This window comes from Mustela lutreola, chromosome 2 (genome assembly GCF_030435805.1).
Source record: "Mustela lutreola isolate mMusLut2 chromosome 2, mMusLut2.pri, whole genome shotgun sequence".
Lineage (NCBI taxonomy): Eukaryota > Metazoa > Chordata > Mammalia > Carnivora > Mustelidae > Mustela > Mustela lutreola.
Genome location: NC_081291.1, coordinates 179,553,588 through 179,573,628, shown reverse-complemented (window position 1 = coordinate 179,573,628; position 20,041 = coordinate 179,553,588). Strand labels below are relative to the sequence as shown.

The 20,041-nt window shown below is 33.9% G+C and overlaps 1 protein-coding gene across 3 annotated transcripts in view; it reads left to right on the top strand.

The window, feature by feature from the left end:
• Nucleotides 1-20,041, top strand: part of EPHA6 (EPH receptor A6) — an 878,132-nt gene that overhangs the window by 581,230 nt on the left and 276,861 nt on the right. For 2 of the 3 annotated variants that reach the window (XM_059164402.1, XM_059164404.1), the window contains 2 exons: nucleotides 11,860-11,907; nucleotides 12,313-12,475. In XM_059164402.1, coding sequence (XP_059020385.1) covers nucleotides 11,860-11,907; nucleotides 12,313-12,475 — 211 coding nt within the window. The remainder of the gene's footprint in view (nucleotides 1-11,859; nucleotides 11,908-12,312; nucleotides 12,476-20,041) is intronic. The other variant, XM_059164403.1, reaches the window with a different exon arrangement.

Genomic DNA, 20,041 nt, shown 5'->3' with positions numbered 1-20,041 from the left:
AATATTACAGAGCAAAAAAAAAAAAAAAAAAACCATTCATAAAAGTAAAGAAAAAAGAGAGAAAACTTCTGCAAAGAAGTTTTTCCAGTTCTTTGAATTTGGACTATATATTGTGTTGTGTCAGTGTATTCATTACAAATAAAATAGCTATACAGATCAAATTATCCAAACTTGGAAATAAGGAGATATCTGCTTGCCCAAGGAAAAAGCATCCATTACTAGCACCACCAACTCTCCCAAGTACAAACTGCATAAATATTTAAAACGTGCAACATCTGTGGCCACAGAACAGTGACAGCTTCACTATGTTGGGATTACTTTTCCTTTTACCCTCAATTTAACTTATTGCTTCATCATATGTAGTTTTCTTTCATTCTAACTTGATTTCAAAACTGGTTTATGCATATGAGTAAATAAATAATATATATCCACCATTTGGTAAAGATAAAGATTAAAATGATGTTACTGGGAAATGAGTTTGCTTTGCCTTCAATTCCTCTACATTTATTTAACACTGTCTGCAGTCATTGATATATTTACAAGTTCCTTTGGTTTGAAATATCCATGTTGGAAATAAAAGAAGAGTGTGTATGTGTGTGTGTGTGTATGTGTGTGTGTGTGTGTGTGCATGTTTTCTGTGGGAAAGTGTCAATGACAGCAATCTATTTATTGCTATCATATTACTTATTTTCTCTCAGGAATGAAATACTACTTAGTTTTCAGTCACAGTATCTAGATAAACTTACATTTCACTATAAATCTTGAGGCATTCATTTGATGCACATTTTAATATTACCAGTCCTCTGAGGAAATTCAAAATCAATGACAGAGTTAGATCATTAGCTGAGAACATTGCGTTATTTAGAGCATAATGTGATACATTTCAAGTCAAGATGATATCACTTCTAAAGAAAGTTTTAAATCTTTTGGGAGGTGGGACTCTGTTCCTTGAAACTTAAATTACTCTTTGTAGCTTCGTAGATCAATCTTAACAGATATCTTTGTTTTAATTTTGAACAAAACAAATATATCTGTCACCAGATCACATTTAAGACCATAAACAAATATTTAAAAAGTTAAAACTTTCATCATGGTGACAAAAGCTATTTAAATGGAAAAGATAAAAATGAAAAATAAATCTGCAGAAGGTGCTTCTTTCTTATTCCAAGTGAGGTTAAGGAATTCTCATGCTTGTATATTTAAATGACTTTCTGTTTTCTTTTCAATGGGAGAAGCAGCCCTTATATCACGTTTTGTGTCCAATTTGGACAAATGCAAGACTTTACCTGCTACTTACAAATGATACTGTTTCCAGTGGAGGATTTTGTACAAACTATTTTTGTTTTGTTTTGTTTTCTTATTTTACAAGCATTCTCCTCTAGTGAATTCTACCCATTTTAACTTTCTTGTTTACTTCCATTCTATTGGAAAATCTAGCAACCATCAGTTGGTTTTAGAGGCTAGTCACCTTCATTTGCTCTAGTTATCTCATTTTCAAAAATTTGTCTTTTGCTATCCTTTATTTTTCTTACCTATTATGTATTTCAGTTAGCACTATTGTGAAAAATCTGCTTTATATTTTTGCTTTTTAAAAAACATTCTCTTTTCTAGTTTTGTTATTTTTTAAATTCACATTGCAGTTAGGTAGAATTAATCAAGGCACCATGCATGACTTGCCTTTCTAGTTTTATCCCACTGCATTCATCCATATTGTTCTAATAATTTAACTTTGAAAACATTCAGTTTGAGATTTAGAACACCAATTATATTTGAAGAGGTCAACATGTGTGTATTAATGTTTCCAAAGATATTTAGTGTTCTTTTTCTCTCTAGGTGTCATTTATTACTAACTTATCCTAATTTTATTTTCAAAGTTGTTTTTAACCAGCTTTTAGGTAGCTGTTTTAATACTAGGTCTAAACTACAGACTTAAGGAATTTGGAAATTTTTCTAAAAATGTTTAGTTTAACTATAATCCTTAAATACTCTTCTGATTATGATTTTTCCTTCTCATTTCCTCCCTTTAGATAAAATAGTCTTATTTTACTTTTATTTTTTTATTTTATTTATTCAATACTCTAACAAATATGATTTTTAATGTCTTATTACAAATATTTCCTCCTTTTTCTATCTGTATATGCATTATTATAACCAAATTTACATCTTTTAAAACTCATACAAAATTATCAAAAGCATTAAGAATTAATTGCAAATTTAAAAATATCTATAATATACTTTTAAAAAAATTATTAAGAACTTTTGAGTGGGAGGACTTTGTTCAGGGACAGCTATCAAGTCTTAAACATGTAATTTTTGCTTGAATACCATTATAAATATTTATAGAGTTATAGAGCACAAAAGAAAAGCCTATATCTTATCTGTACGAAGGTAGGTTACATGAAGACAGATGGGAACATTAAAACTGAATAAATATTAAGAGATATGTATAAACAGATATTTCAACAAAATCTTAGGTTTTTATAAGCATACAGTTTTTGCAAAATATATTTTGGTAAGTAGAATCTTGGATGTTCTCCACAATGTTCCTTAAAAAACCAAGCCAGCTATACTGACGTAATATTATTACATTTCCATTGTGGAAGTACTATAAGCCTGCAAAACAATTTTTCTCATCTGTCATTTGAATTGTCATTAACTTGTGCAAGCTGATTATAAATTGTTACACCAATAGATAAAATTTTAAATCTAAACTTACAGAGCAATAATTCATTAATTTCTCTATTCAATCATTTGGCTAATATGAGAGCCTATAATATTCTAGGTATATTAAGCAATGGGAATATAAAGGCTAAAAGGAAAACAAAACAAAAACAAAATTTCTTTAAAGACCCCACATCAGCATCTGCAGAATTACCTTAAGGCACAACAAACCTATCATTGCCCCAAATTAAATGTACCACCTCCCGATAATAGTCCTAAAATAAAGAAATTGTGCTATACTACACATCTGCTGGAGCCTGTAAAAAGGTTTTACACATTATTTTGCTTTATCCTTACAACAAGCTTGGCCCTTTGAGGTGATATAACCTTCCAAAGTTTCACAGATGAACTGGCTATAAGTAGAATCCCACTGGTCTCATCCTAGGACCAGTATTTTCTAAACATCACACGTTATTATAACTGTTTAACCATTTCTCCTAATAGTATATTTAGCTACTCTTTCAAGCAGTTAGTTATCTACATATAAGTTTTATGATAATCAATTTTAAATGTTTAATTCCAGATCAATATTCTATCATCAGGTGTCCATTTGTGCCATCTCCTACTATTGCTTAACATTTAATGTTCAAGGAATACATTTAATTTTCACTAGAGGTGAAACATGATACATATTGGTAAGAATATGAGAAAAAAATCATGAATGCATTTCAAAGTGATTTGGGGTTACCTCCTATTTTGGACCACTGTGGCTAATCAAGAGTTGATTGTTGTAAATTATAGCTGTGGTAAGCTAAATGATACTTCTAAAGTGCTGTCAGAAAGTAGTTGTGTGCTTAGAATACTGGCTTCTACATTTTTCTTACATATGCATCATTAGTAATTTTGTTATAGCAGTGGCCAGTTTTTACCTAACAAAACATGTCAGAACACTCTACCCACTAGTGTAGAACATCCTATCAACAAGCTTGATAACCCCTTCATCTTCCAAATTACAATTCTGTCTTATGTACTTCAATAAACGTGAGAAAAGAATAATCATTCTAGCTTCTTTGTGTCTCTGGGGCCAATCACCTTTGTTGAGCACCAGGCCCATCTCCCCAGCTGGTGGGGTTAGCTTTGATCTGCTCACAGGAGAATCAGTGTGAGCTAGAAGCCATCCCTTGCTGCACTCCTACTTGGAAGCAAAAGTTTCAGCATCCAGTTCCCAATGATATGTGAGCAGAACTATATCAGATGCCCTCTGTGTTAAACAATTTAGGTATTCTGCGGATATCAATCACTAGACGTATATTAAACTCTAACTATGCATCCAACCCTCCTTTGCTTTTTTGGTTTTGGTTTGTTGAAGAAAATACAGACCACATGTCTGAAGAAATTGCCGTCTGCTTGGAGATATGTATGGACACACACTGAAATAACTAGAAGAAGGGACCAGGTTGTATAAAATTATTTCATGATTCTTTGAATCATTCTTTGAAAATCATGCAACAAAATAAAAAAAAATTAAAAACCTCCCCAACTCACCCCCAAAATTTATTCATTTGAAAATTTAAAATATAATATTAAATATCACCTATTAAAGGGTAACAAACTTAAATTATAAATTATTTTAAAATAAAAGACATTGAGATACACATACATTCAAACCTTTGTGATATGACCAATACAGGAAAAAAAAAAGAAGGCATTAACAAGTTTAAGATTTTTAAACAGTAATTAAATGGATTCAATAAAATGTGTTTAATTAAAAAAAATCAAAACCAAGTTCTTAAAAGACTGAGTTCCTTTTAAAAAATGAAATCTTTCTAAAATTCAAAGCCAAGTTCTCAAAATAAACAAGCTTGCCAACGTGGTGGAAAATGTTACTTATGAAAGAGATTTTTAATGATGAGACAAGACTAGATATAAAGTTTACAACAATAAATGTAAAACAAATTTAATAGATAATTTTCTCTTAATTACCAAAAGTAAACTAGAAGACAATCAGAATGTAGGATAAAATAAGTTTTAAAAGATGGTTAATATCTACTCCCAAGATGGTCCATTTCAATTAAATTTTCAAGAAATAGATAATTCCCATGTTATATAAATTTTTCCAGAATATTACTAAGGGGAAAGTTTCATAACATTCTCTAAATATAATCTAATCCAAATATCACAACCAGAGACTGATAATAAAAATGGGAAAATATAAGAAAACTCTAGGCCAAGATCACCTATAAACATAGGTTTAAACATTCTAGCTGAAATATTACCAAATTGCAACCAAAATTGCAATAAAAATTTTGTGAACAAAAATTTACTAGTAGAATTTATCTTTGGGGGCGCCTGGGTGGCTCAGTGGGTTAAGCCGCTGCCTTCGGCTCAGGTCATGATCTCGGGGTCCTGGGATCGAGTCCCGCATCGGGCTCTCTCTGCTCAGCAGGGAGCCTGCTTCCTCCTCTCTCTCTCTGCCTCTCTGCCCACTTGTGATTTCTCTCTGTCAAATAAATAAATAAAATCTTTAAAAAAAAAAAAAAGAATTTATCTTTGGAATGCAAAGATAGTTCTTCATAAGTGAAAGGTGAAAAAACATATAATAAACTTGGAAAATACAGATAAATTTTTTGTAACATTCAGAATCCATATCACATTTTAAAAACATAATACAAATGCAATTACAGTATAAGAAAAAGGAAGAAAAGTCCTTAACTGGTTATCAACAGAAACCTAAGTCAGATGTGATTATGTTTAACAGTTGCACATTAATAGCCATTCCATCAAAGAAAAAAGGAAAATAAAGTTCCTGCTTTTACTTCTATTATGCAATATTCTGCTAAAATCTTAGCATTACAATAAGAGAAGAAACGTAAGAAATTTTCCTTTTGGTTTCTGCAATAAAATGTTATGGATTTATTCATACAGGTTTTGCATAATTTTATCATATACTCAAGTATCATAAGGTTTTTGTTGACATATTAACTGGAATATTTAAAGTAGAATTTTAATTGGTCACTGCTAGTATATAGGAAAACCACTGATAATTGTATGTTGGCTACCTAGCTGACTTCACTTATTAGTTGTGAATCTTTTCAGTTAATTCTCTAGGGAGTTCTGGGTAGAAAATCATACATGGCAGATAGATGAGGTTTATTAGTTAAATCATTACAAAAGACAGTTCCCCTATAGTAAGGAAAAAATACTGGTTTCAGTTTTCAATAAGATAATTAAGTTATGTTTTAGGAAGAACCTTTCTGTATACCTTAAGGTTTGGTTAGAGTCGAGTAAGATTATTTCTCTTTAAATATTTCTTAAGGGGCACCTGGTGGTTCAGTCAGTTAAACATCTGCCTTGGGCTCATATCATGATCCCAGGGTTCTGGGATTGAGCCCCAGATCTCCTGGCTCCTTGCTCAGTGGAGAGTCTGCTTCTCCACCTCCCTATGCCTGCTGCCCCCCTGCTTGTGCTCTCTCTCTCTGTCAAATAAATATATAAGGTCTTTTTTAAAAATTTAAAAAGAAAGATATCTTTAAAAAGATTAGATCAGCACTTCAGTGAGATAAATTCAGGCAACTAATAAAAGAATAGAGATGGATGAATTTTTTAGTACTATGAGCTCTTTTATGATAATTTCTATTTTACAGGCATGCTAATACTTCAATTTCTATATTTATGCCTACTTCTATAGCACTTGGGAATCCACATTAGCAATCAACAGATTGCATCATCAAAGTGAAGATATGAAGAATCTTAAGAAATCTTTCAGCCAGAGTCTGATATACAAGTACCTGCCTCCATGTAGTGCTCATTCATATAGGGACCTGTGAAATCAAATCCACCAGATTCAGTAGCTCTTTCCTTTGGGAAACAAGCATTACACCCTGAGCAGATCTATTACTCAAGCTTTCCTTCTAAGGTCATGTGAAAGAACTTTCTTTTAATCAAGTAAAGTATTTTCAGGATTTGCTAATATCGTTGTTTAGGCAAAAAAATTCTTTGATAACCATTCAAACTTTGCTTTTAGGCCACGCAATTCTTGATTTGTCAGGAAAAAAAAAAAAAATCTTTCCGCAGATTTTCCGCAGTCATGTTCCGAATGTGGTTTTAATCTGTTTAGTTTTGAGAGGATTATTGCAGAGATGTGTCGCATGGGCTTCTATCATGTATTGTTTAAAGAATGTGTGTTTGCCTCTGGGACTGAGAGGCAGGGTAAGAAAGACAAACATAGAAATGGAGAAAGACAAAGAATTAAAAAATGACTTAGGTAATCCCTAACAGAGGCGTTAAAAATCCACTTGCAGTACTGTTTTATTTTCTCAGGAATTATAGCTTCAGTCTGCTAGCCAATAGAACAAGAATTTTACCATTGGCTTAATTAGAACATTGCTAAAATAATAATGATAGCAGTAAATAGTAATAATAATGACTGTGATAGTAAAGTGCTGATTTTTTTGGCCTATTTCTGATCATTTTACACTTGGTATGACTTGAAAGGATAAAAGAAAATCCAGCAGTTCTTTAATCTGTCCTCTTAGTACTGTTCTATGAATAAAGCCATCCAGGTACCTTCATACATCAAAAATTCTAGAAAGATCTCCTGGACCTCATCAAATAAATTGTATTCCCAGCCCTGAACAAGAATAGTTTATGTTCCATGCAAGATTAGATGAGTTATAAGCCCCCTGTATTTCCTGGAATCTGTCTATAGGACCCACTATGAAAAAGAAAAAGAGAATGAAAATAAAGACAGAATGCATGGATGTGTTAACCATAGTAGAAAATAATTTTATCTTTGAAAAAACTAGCTAAAACCTTTATTGTTGAGAATTGTCTCTCTCATTGAGGAGATAAAATATTCTGATGCCACCAAATCATTACTATCTGGATCACAGTTTGTTTTAAATTTGAAGTTATTTCTAGTGGATGATCAAAAATGTAAATGTAAAATGTAAAGACATGACCTTGGCTCAAAGTCTAATTTATTAGTGTATTTGTCCTGGACACATCTGTCTTAATTGGATATAGTGAAAAAGCACATCTTAAATGGGAACTTTTAACTAGTTATGTGACTTTATTTGGTAAGTGACTTATTCTTTTTTTGACCAGTTTCATTGTATGTTAGGTGAGAATAAAAATATCAGTTCTTTTGCTTCACGCAGTCTTAAGAGTATTATATAAAGTATGTGTATTGCAAAACATTACATAAATCATGGTTCTCTTATGATTGCTAATCTATCTTTATATATAAATATTTGTAGAAAAAATGTCTACAATAATTTTAATCACACCTATAATCAATTAATTTAAAATTAAATAGTAAAACAAAGACAAAATATCTGGCACAAGTCTCACTGGACCTAAAGATTTTAAGAGAAAGCAAACCAGCTAAATGATGACCACTTTGTGGACCTATTGATTCTACTTCCACTGGTGGGAGTGGTAAACCAACAGTGAGATAAGGAGTGATGAGAATGGGTCACAGTAGAAGAGAGGGGCCTTGTATTTCTGACATAAAAATAATTATAGAATTTAATTGCTTAGTTAGAGCTTTGGTGATTATGTACCATACATCTGTTAGAGTGCCCTAGAACCTCCTTAAATATAGTAGGCATTCAGGGTCTCTGGAATGAATGAATTTGCAATATGAATAAGTCAAAGTCTTCAAGGTGACTTAAGAAAATACATAATGTAAGTAGAACCAAGACCAAGCCTAAGGCAAGAAAATTCCAACCCAGAATTCTCTACATGCTGCCTTTTGTTGATACAGGCCATCCTACCACTGATTTTAGAAAGATGGAGCCATATGAACTGAGCACCCTAGCCTATTTCTTTTCACTGTTATGGTTTTTAGGTTAAATGCTAATAGGATCCAGAATCTGGCAAGAACATCCCTTTTAGTTACCTTGAAGAGTTGACATCTACAGAGATAAAGCTAGATTCAGTAGTTTAGGTAAACAAAATGTTGAATGTGACAGTAAAACTAGACTCCCCCAAAGCCTTGATTCTCAGCAGCTCGGAAGGAGCAGTGTCTGAGTCTAAGCTGTAGGACCTAATCATGGAAAAAGAACAGGAGGTGAGGTCAACATCTCTAGAGATCAGGTCATACACATTATGTTTGACAACGACTCATGTTCACACTATTTCGTTCTGAACTATTTAAAAAATATATATAGATACAAATATATAAAATGGAAATTATATATATATATCTAATTTTAAATGATATGCATAATGATACATTAAAATACATTATTACCAATTTTTTTCCTCACAATTGGTGCTATTACTCATGCTCATCCAAGGAGAAAGAGTGCAACAAGCAGTTTTACTTTCAGCAGCAAACATTATGCAAAAGGCTGCCTGTGTGCTCAGCCATCAGCATCCACTATCTTATTCATAGTTCAGTGCAACCAGTGGTGTTTTGCTTCACTTTGTGCCACTTATTTACTGCCTGAAAACTTTTCTTGAACCATGAAACTGTACAAGTGACAATCTTAGATTTGTCTACCACAAAGAATTAAAAAATCATATAGTTTTGCAAATACTTAGAACTGATTGATAATACACCATAGGAATTTACAGTGTCATACTTAAAGTGAAACTCGTAGACTTACTTTGTATATTTGAAAAAGATATACTGACAATCAATGAATTAAGCATGAAATGCAGGAAGTTAAAAGACTGAATAATTAACACAAAGAAACTAGAAAGAAGTAAGAAAATTTATAGAAAATTTATAGTAAGAGCAGATATTAAATGTAATAGAAGACAAAGATGCAGTTAGATAAACAAAACCAGAAGTTGTTTCAAACCTCTGGAAAGCATGATCAAGGGGGAAAAAAATACAAAATTAAATAAAATTAAGAACACAAAAAGGATTTCACTACAAATTTAGTGAAGATGAAAAACATCTTTAAGTGTTTTATGAACAACAGGATGGATTACCTAGCAAATTGAACACACGCATGTCATAAAGCCAGCAATTCCACTGTGGTACAAACTCCAGAAAAACTTGCACACATATCCCATTCAAACATGTCCAGAAACCAGCCTGTGAGGAGGAATACAGTGGTCTAGATGGCTCTGTGGCAAAGGATGGTGACAGCTACTTAGAATTGGAGTTGATATATCAGCAGAAGCAATTAGCCAAAGTTCGGGACTAGAGGGTGCTATGATTGTAATGGATAGTGCTAACTTAGTTTCCCAAGAGCTTGGAAACACCAGCAAGGAGGACTGCTGCACAGTGGAAAGAGGAAACCTTCATGAGTGCTGTTTTCCGAGTCCCTCTCTTTGGTATGCTGAGAAGTGGCAAGATGTTGAGACAACAGTCACCACAGACGGCTGTGATTCAGGCTGAGGAAGCATGGAAGCACATTTCCTGCTTGAGGATTTGTATTCCAGAGATGGAGCAGCTACAGCTATACTTTTGTATATAACAGCAGAAATGCTAAAAGTTGTTTGCAAAAAGTGTCCTTTCTTCCCTGTAACTTTACTAAGTAAGAAATTACTAGTTAGCTACATTTTGATGAAGGAACAAAGACAGTGTGCCATTGGCGTGCTGCCATTCTAAGAGTAGATTTTTCAAATCTGTATCTTCTCCCTTTAGGATAAGATGAAGTTTATTTTTTCAGGGCTTTAAAACTTCTTTCTCAGTCATCATTTCATATTGTGAGCTACCAATCAAAAGACACCCTTACATTGCAAGAAATTCTGTAAAAGGTGGACTATGCTCCTGTATGTGAGATTGAAAATCCAAAAAGTTTGGCAAATTTCTAACCAGAAACAACAACATCAGAAATAGTGCCCAAGCATTTTTTTTCCCTCCACTATGCAATATGGTGTTAAGCTCCCTAACTGTAAAGTCCTTGATTTATCTCCTTTTAGCGCTTAATTGATTACTACCCTCAATGATTGTACAGACTTTATTTCTTTGGATTTTATGTTAGGTAGGTATATACTTACTTTCTAAACTCAAAATTAGAGATAAATATAAACTGCTGTTTGTCAGTTTTGTCTTTTTTAGTTAAAATGTTGCTATTGTTAACTCATTTTTTTTTTCTTTGCACTTTGTGTTCAATAACTAGTTCTATTAGGGGTATAGATGGCAAATTCAATTCCTCAGCTAGACTCAAAAGAACCATGTAGCATATAATGTTCTGACAAATAGGGCCATAAAATTTAAAAATGATCTTTAAGAATAGGATATTTTTCACAAAAGTAGCTTAAGGGAAATGATTTTCATAGTTCTAAATCTTAAAACATCCCCAGCAAATAAATGGAGTTTGACACATTGTACACAGGTGTAGATTTTTATAACTTTGTTTGTTAATCTGGAAGATCTGAACAACAGAGATTTTCAGGGAAAGGCTAAGTGAAATCTTGATGAGAATATTATAGATAGAATTTAGGCATCAAATGAGTGGTTCAGTTAATGATCTTGAAAGTCATTTCCCTCCCTGAGAATTTCTATTGTTAGATTTATGAGAATAGTGGAGAATTAGCTTAAGGACCTGGTGGCCTACTTTGACTTATGCATTTAGAAGAGTTACTCATACAAATAACTATTTTTTTCCTAGATACTCTATTAAAATATCATTATAAAGTTACTGAACAGTAACCCTGTACAAAAACAGTATTGAATTTAATTTGTCTCCACCACCAGCATATTATGGACAGTCTCTTTTATGTGTGGGTTAAATGAACTATCCTGTTCTAAGCTGGTGGGCAAGAGAGTCCCCTTGAAAGACCCCGGCTGACCAAATCATGCAGTCAGCTGTGGAAAACCCTTCCAGTTAGTGAGGAGAAGTAGTCTGGCAGTTAACTGCAGGTGACTGGGAGCCTAGCCTCTAGTTCTGCAGGTGTGGTAGTCTTTCATACCTTTCTGGGACTTTGATGCACCTTCGTGGGCAGACTGTTTTAAAATCTACCTCACAGGGATGCCTGGGTGGCTCAGTGGGTTAAAATCTACCTCACAATGACTGTGTAACTTGTGCATCTTCAAAAAATAAACTGTGATATCTGGGGGAGGAGTCAGTTCTCCCTTAAGGGAAAATTTTCTTAGTTTTATGTTTCAAGTTGGACTCAACTTGAGTTGTTAACTACTGTGGCATCACTGAGTTTAGGAACAAAGCAATTGATTCAGGATAAACTACTTCAAATTTTAAAAAACAATTAATTTATTTTTCCTTTCACCCACAGGTCTACCCACGGATAGCGCCGGCATTTTGGCACTACCTGCGGGTAGAAGTGAGTAGCGGGTACTTGAATTTTCCCACCCTTGCTCCTTGCACTCTGCTGGTGTGGTCTGATCTGATGTGCCCATTTTGTTCCCAGTGCAGCTGCCATTCTGTGTAAACGTGCTCTCACGCCACCACCATTCCTTAGAGTTGGATCAGAAATCCAAATCACCAAAAATCCAAGTGCAAGTTTATATAAGATAATCATCTTTCTTAATAAATTACCAAATCAAGACCATATCATATGCATCATAATGATAAATAAGTGCTAAATTTTGGAAAACCATGCTTACACCTCTCTTTAATCAATATTTTTGATATTCAGAGCATAATTACTCAGCTTAACTTGGGAATGTTTCTAGAAAAAAGTGGAATAACTCTGCTTCATTTCCTTTCTCCTCTTCTCTATTCCCAGGAGCATGAGCAGCTTACCTATTCCTCCACGAGGTCCAAGGCACCCAGTGTCATCATCACAGGTCTCAAGCCAGCCACCAAGTACATATTTCATATCCGAGTGAGGACTGCAACAGGATACAGTGGCTACAGTCAGAAGTTTGAATTTGAAACAGGAGATGAGAGTAAGTTTTACACAAACATATAAGATAAGATGTTAATTTAGTACTACTTCAATCTGACCTGATCGGTAAAAATCTGATGTCCCCAGTTGTGAATGGTTTCATCAAACAGGATTCTGTTCACGTAAATACTCATATTGTCATTTCGGTCAATGTTGCGGTGATATCATTAAATACCTCCATGAAATGCCTTACTCTACCACAATTGTAACGTGGCCCCAATACATCTCTTTATGCAGAATTCATCACTCATGCTATAGCATAGAGTCTCAGTGGGCGGTGTTAGCCTAATTGTTTGCCAGTTTTGGCATCATAATATGATACTAATGAAAACTTGGAAAGGAACAAAGCCATGAGCAAATGATTTTAGCAGTTAGTTCAAAATTGTACAGCTTTGGCTTGTTATCTCAGATCAATAAAAAACAGTAGTGAGGAGAAAAACTCCACTGAAATGTACATTACAAGTTTAAATATAGACACATGGGCTTAATTAGAAACTCAAATTAGTTCCATAGCCTTGATGTGTTGAAAAATCAAAATGGGAGACAAAGGGAATGAGGTATTCCAATGTCATGTAACATAGGCTTTGAAATGTCTTATTTAGTCTAAATCCAGCTCTACTATTGAATTCAATTTTTGCTTTCGTAAAAGTATCTTACTGCTATCTTTGTAAAGATAGTATGTGTGGCTTTTGTAATGTTCCTTTATGGAAAAAGGTCCAAATATCTAATTATAATAATCTGTCCCCATCATTGCTAAAATACCCGTATTTATATAAGAATTCAAGAATAGCAAAAAATTTTAAAAATTCTTTTATAAGTAACAATAATAGCTACCATTTATTGAGCTTATATCGAGCTACAATTTATTGAGCTCCTAATAAGTACCAGAAATTATATACCTTATATCTATTATTCCATTTAAACCTTTCAACATCCAGTAACACCAGTATGATTTTTCTAATTTCACTCATGAGAAAACAGAAGTCTAGAAAAATAGAGCAATTTGTCCAGATACTAGTAAGAAACTAGGCTATAGGGTGCCTGTGTGGCTCAGCCATTAAGCAGCTGCCTTTGACTCAGGTCATGATCCCAGGGTCCTGGAATCCGGTCCCACATCAGGCTCTCTGCTCAAGAGGAAGTCAGCTTCTTCCTCTCCCACTCCCTCTGCTTGTGTTTTCTCTCTCTCTCTCTTTCTCTCTCTCCTCTTCTGTGTCAAATAAATAAGTAAAATCTTTAAAAAAAAAAAAAAAGAAAGAAACTAAGCTGAAATTTGAAACTGAGGGCTACCTTTTCCAAGGCCTATACTCTGAACTACTCCACCATCCTACGGAGTTCTTTCATTGGAATTATTAAAAAGAGCTAATGGTAAGATCAGGAAACAGACCACAATTCCTCTAGTATGTCACTTCCTCAAAATGAAGCTTGTTGGAACTTCAAATTCTATGATGGAAGGAGTGTTGTTTTTATATTGAGAAACAATATCAGTTTGCAAGAACGTCCTCGTTGCAACTATTTGTCGCTAAAAGGTGGGAAAACACCAGCATAAATTAAGGAGGAACACAGCTTAGGGAGAGAGAGTAAACTAATGAATAAAAAGAACACATATAACCTGGATGTGTAATATCAGTGATGGTCATTTATAATCCTGCTGGAGACTATTGACTTCTCAAGCTAGAGATGAAATTGTTGGGAGTGGAATGTAATTATCACAAAACATAGTTCCCTAATTAAAAACAATATAAAAATATTCAAAGTGCCATCCCTCCTTTTGACTCTTTTTCTCCTGCTCTCATGTCAAGACTTTGCCTTGATGCAAAGCCAGAGGATGCGTTTCGAGGAAAGTTTGGTCCTGGGAAGAGTCCTGTCATTGTGTTGTTCAGGCTGTGTGTACAGCATCCCTGCATCTCAAGTTTCCTTACTGTTTTTCACTGATGAGAAATTTATCTTTTTAAAAGTATGACATTTTTGAGTATTACATCATTAAGTCAAAAATATATTCTCAGACAAATTTATAGGGCTAAATCTAGATAAGTCATTTGTGTTTATCTGGGACTTCTATAGAAAACAATCTAGTCTAATTTAAAAAATAGTTCTACTCTAAATATGAAAATTTTAATTTGGTTTAACTCTAAATTTCAACTCATTGTACTTTCAGGACTAGAATTCTTTCAGATATTATATAAAAGACAAGTACTTTGAGATTCCTGATCAGAAAAGGTCCCATGCTCACCAATGACTCAATATAATATTTATTCATCCAACAAAAATGTATAGGACCATTAATATGTGCCACACTCTCTGTGAGGCTCTGGGGATTTAAAAAAAAAAAAAAGTAATAATAAGACCAACAGCCTTCACATAATTTATAGTCTAGATTTGTGGGAAGAAAATAAAAATTTAAATAAAAAATACAAGGTTAGTGAATGTACTATCATAAAAATATGCAAAGGGTGCTCTGAAAGCATAGGGAAGAAAATTTTTAATTTAGAATGAATGGGTCATGAAGGGATCAGTTGGAAGGTGAGGAGGCTCATTCTTGAAAGAGGAGCAGTAAAGGAATAGCAAAAACACTGAGGCCTGAAATAGCATGAAAAATTTAAAGAAGAGCAAGTAATTTGGTGTGGCTGCAGTGAAGAGTCATAAAGGTGAAATAGTGGGAACAAAAGGCAGAGAGTTAGACAAGGGCCAACACAAAGGTGCTCTTTTGCCCCACGAAGAATGCTGAGCCTTCGGAAGATACAGAGGAGCCAGGAGGGGGGTTTAATTAGGAAGGAACATGACCAGTAACAGGTGCAAGACACTATCCTGAGCAATTTACACAAATTATCTTTTTAATTCTGACAAAATTATTTCTCCTTTTAGAAACATAAGTAGCTTTACCAAAACCTGATAATCAATGAGTGGAGGTTCAGGACTAGAACCCTAGAACCATATGACAATGGCCACAGCAGACAGCAAAACCATGTTCTGAATCACAGATTTGTAAATGACATGAAAGTTACTTTTATTAGATCCTTGAAAAGACAGAATCTCTGAGAAGAATCTGAAAAATATGTTTGTCTAAATCTGGAATTTGGGTAAAATAGAATGGTTCCCAAGTCACTTTACAGCCTAGGGGGAAAATCATTTAAAGGATCGTTTTTTATCTGGTTAGTTTTAAATTGCATTTTCAAAGCATGCTGTTTATATCCAAAAGAGAATTTCAGTGAATAATGTCATAGTTGGATATGAGCAGGTTTACTATAAATTTGGGTATATAATAATATGAATCCCTATCTATAGCATCAGTCTTTTTCTCTTCATACCCTCCTAGCTCATCTTTCAATTTTGGTAGCTTTTGTCTCCTGAGTAGTGCCTAAACTAAGTTCTCTCTTGTGCATTCTATTTAATTAATTAACTTTACAGTACAGACATAGGGGTGGGGGTGGATTGGGGAAGAGAGATGAGGTTCTCTCATTTGATGGTCTGGTTCAATTTCTTTTTTAAGTAAACAGAGTGAAATACTTTGCAATTTCATTTTCTCTAGCCGTATCTGTTTTGCTTGTTTAGTTTGCAAATAAGACAGTAATACAAAATATGAAAGAACTCCTTTTCAAAATCATAGTAGTCTTAACCCACTAGTGTTCTCCAAATATAGTGGCATCTGAATAACAATCACAGTTACCTCTCTTGTCTTCTGGACCAGAAACTGGATTTTTTTCCAGAGTCAGATTATGTAGTAGAAACTAGCTAAACAAATGTAAAATCACTAATGATGATGGCTAGCACTATGAAAAGAGCCTACTTGACCTAGACCTGTTAGTTTCCTCTCTCCCCAAGACTACAGAATAACCTCTTTACATATGTGTATATGGAGAGATAAATAGATAACATATAGGTGGGTAGATATAAGTAATTAATTGATCGATAGATATATACATGAATAGGTATATTCATGTACATGTACATGAATGGGTCATGAAGGGATCAGTTAGAAGGTGAGGAGGCTCATTCTTCTGAAGAATGTACATGTACATGTACATGAATATACCTGTTCATGTATATATCAATCCTATTTACTCCTATATAGCCACAAAAGACTTTTCTGTTTTATTGCTGTAATTCCATTATGTCTGCTAATCTCTCTTTGATAAAGAATGTACAACTAAATATTATGTCCACCTACAGCATTTATTGAGTACCTATTGTGTACTGGTCTTTTTAATCAGTCACTGTAATTGATTCTCCCACATTTTTAGAATGGATATAATAAAATTACAATAAATTATAGAATCAGTAGTAAGAAAGTAAAAATATATAAACATTACATGTGGATCTTCTTGAGAAAGGTAAAAGATTGGTGTCAGATGCTAATATAAGAATTTTCTCCATATTAAAATGAATTTACATTAGGCCCAAAACTATCAAACACACACACACACACACACACAGATTAAGTAGAGACCTTTTTGGCTTATATGAATGAAACAACAGGAAATGTTAATCACCTTATATTTTTTTTCTTTTTTATTTATTTATTTGACAGAGAGAGATCACAAGTAGGCAGAGAGGCAGGCAGAGAGAGGGGGGGAAGCAGGCTCCCCGCTGAGCAGAGAGCCCGATGCGGGACTCGATCCCAGGACCCTGAGATCATGACCTGAGCCGAAGGCAGCGGCTTAACCCACTGAGCCACCCAGGCGCCCAATCACCTTATATTTATTATAATTTTGTTCTTATTTTCTGAAGAAAATGTTCTTCTTTTCAATGGAGAAAAAGATAACAATTAAAATTAAAAAGTTATCTACATAGCCAGTAGTATCCATATCCTTGAAAACTTCTTTAAAAAGATCTTTGATTTAATTTTTTAATAATAATTTCTTAAAATTACACCTACTATTTTTTAGAAAAAGCAATAATAATAATTTAAAGATAAGGAAGTTAAACATTTGGTTATTTAAATCACCAAAACTTTTTTTTTTTTTTTACAAGATTTATTTATTTATTTGAGAGAGAGAACTGGGGTGGGGGGAGAATTCCAAGTAGACTCCCCACTGAGCACAGAACCAGAGGCCTGACTCAAGCTCACGACCCTGAGATCCTGACCAGAGCTGAAGTTGAGATGTAGAAGCTTAACAGACTGAGCCACCCAGGACTCATAAAACCCCAAGACTTATCTAATATCCAAATGTATTTTAGAGTAGCAAAAAGTAATTTCATGTACACATCCTTTAAAACTCAAATAAAATATATCCTGCTGTATTGCAGCCAACTTGAACATTTTACTTAAATATTTGTGAAGAAAACTTGTGAAGCTATCAAAAGGGTGCGGAATCCATAGCTTAAAGCCAATTTTTGAAAGAAAGCTGGAAATTTACACATAGTATTTAGCAGTTTACCTCTCCCATTGCATTAATGGTTATCCAAATGACCCAGGAGAAGTATACATTGCCAACATGGAAGCATTGCATTCTTTTCCCCTGGAAGGGTTAATTATACATATACATTAAATTTCAGCAACATACAAACTTAGGTTTTTACCTGTAAGCTACATAAAGCACTTTTGTTGCACAAAAGCCACATCTGTCAACATTTTAAAATGTATTATTTACCAAAAGTAGTAACAATGGACTAAGTTTATATCACATAACATAACCGCACAAAAATCATCATAATCAACTTTACCAACCAAACAATAAATTACTCGACCATAGTAGGTATTTCAAAATAGAATCTTATGTCATGGGGCACCTGGGTGGCTCAGTCATTAAGCCTCTGCCTTGGGCTCAGCTCATGATCCCAGAGTATTGAGATCCTGTCCCACATGGGGCTCTCTGCTCAGTAGGAAGCCTGCTTCTCCCTCTCCCATCCCCCCTGCTTGTGTTCCCTCTTTCTATGTGTCTCTCCCTTCCAATAATAAATAAAATCATATGTCGTGTCTTGCACATGTATACAAAAAGTGTTAGTGTAGTTATAAATGAATGAATTTAATCAATTAATTATTTTAAAACATCCATAATAGTTAGCTGTTTTTAGTATGGTTTCATAGTTAAGCAATTTGATTGTTTAACAATTTATAAATGGGAAATGATTCTAGAAATTAAGGTTCAATATTGTGTCTCTTATTCCTTCTTCCCTAATTTGTTCTTTCTGGTTCAATTGGACCAATTTTTCTATACTTCACCCTGTCCACTTAAAAGCTCCCAAATCATTGAGTATTTTCTACCACATAAAATGTGAATTTCTCAACAAATATTCAAGTCTCCCTCCAATCCTAATCAACTAACATCATTCTTGTATCATCTCCCTCTAGTTAACACAAACTCTGAAAAAATGTATGGATGCTTTATACATGAAATTTTCTGAATCTGCATAATTTCTAAGCTTTTTCTATGACTTCCAACTGGAAGATTCAGAAACCTATCACAGTACAGCTGGTCGGTCCAGCTCATCTGCTACCCCTCCTGAAATGTTCTGGATCAGTCTGGTGAAAAGTCATCTTATTTGCTAAGTTGTTAGCTCTTCAAGGTTAAGAACTATAGCTAGTATATTTTTGTGTCTTGTGAAATGTCTTGCTTATAGTTTCCAATGTATATTTAATCAAATAAATGAATAACTTACAATTTTTTTTAAAGATTTTATTTATTTATTTGACAGAGAGAGATCACAAATAGGCAGAGAGGCAGGCAGAGAGAGAGGAGGAAGCAGGCTCCCTGCTGAGCAGAGAGCCTGATGCGGGACTCAATCCCAGGACCCTGAGATCATGACCTGAGCCGAAGGCAGCGGCTTAACCCACTGAGCCACCCAGGCGCCCAATAACTTACAATTTTAAAGGCTGAAATTGGGAGAATAGCATGCTGCCTGCCAGTCTAAACAGAAAGAATCAAATATTTTTTATTTGCCACAGATAAACATTTTAGCTTGCTTTATTTGGGCAGTCAGGCTGTAACTAGCTTGAGTTGTATAGAAACATAGTATGTAGAACTTTAATCACAAATTAATTTTTAATTCTAAAACTAAGGGCATTTTAGGTAGAGTTTAATGATATTTTTGTTGTTGTAAAACATATTTTTTTTCATTAAACTTCCTTTTGAAAAAAATCTCTATTATGCTTAAAAAAACAAACAAACAAACAAAAAAAAAACCTCTATTATGTTTGATCTGGTCTGTTGGTTGAAGCCCAATCTGTACTGCTTCAATTACTTAGGATGAAATTAGCTACATCATTATTAACAGCAGCCAGAAATTTGAGGATGGTTATTAATGATGAAGCATGAAGCAGAAAGAGGACCAGCTGACTCTGGTGGAGTAATAAAAAAGTTAATTAATCAAGCAAGAGGCAGATTTCATATTTATGAGTCTACCCAGAGGAGGACAAATACCAGTATGTAAGATTTTAATTTGAAATAATCTCCAATCAATAAAACACTTTTTTCCCCCTAATCAATAGCACACTTTCAGTGTTGGCAACCATAGCTATCTAAATGCAAACGGCAGTAGGAAAGAAGAATTTTCTAGCAGTTAAGTTGTCCAACTATAAACTAACCCACCTTATGAGGTAATAAATGCCCCCATGATAAGAATTTGTGCC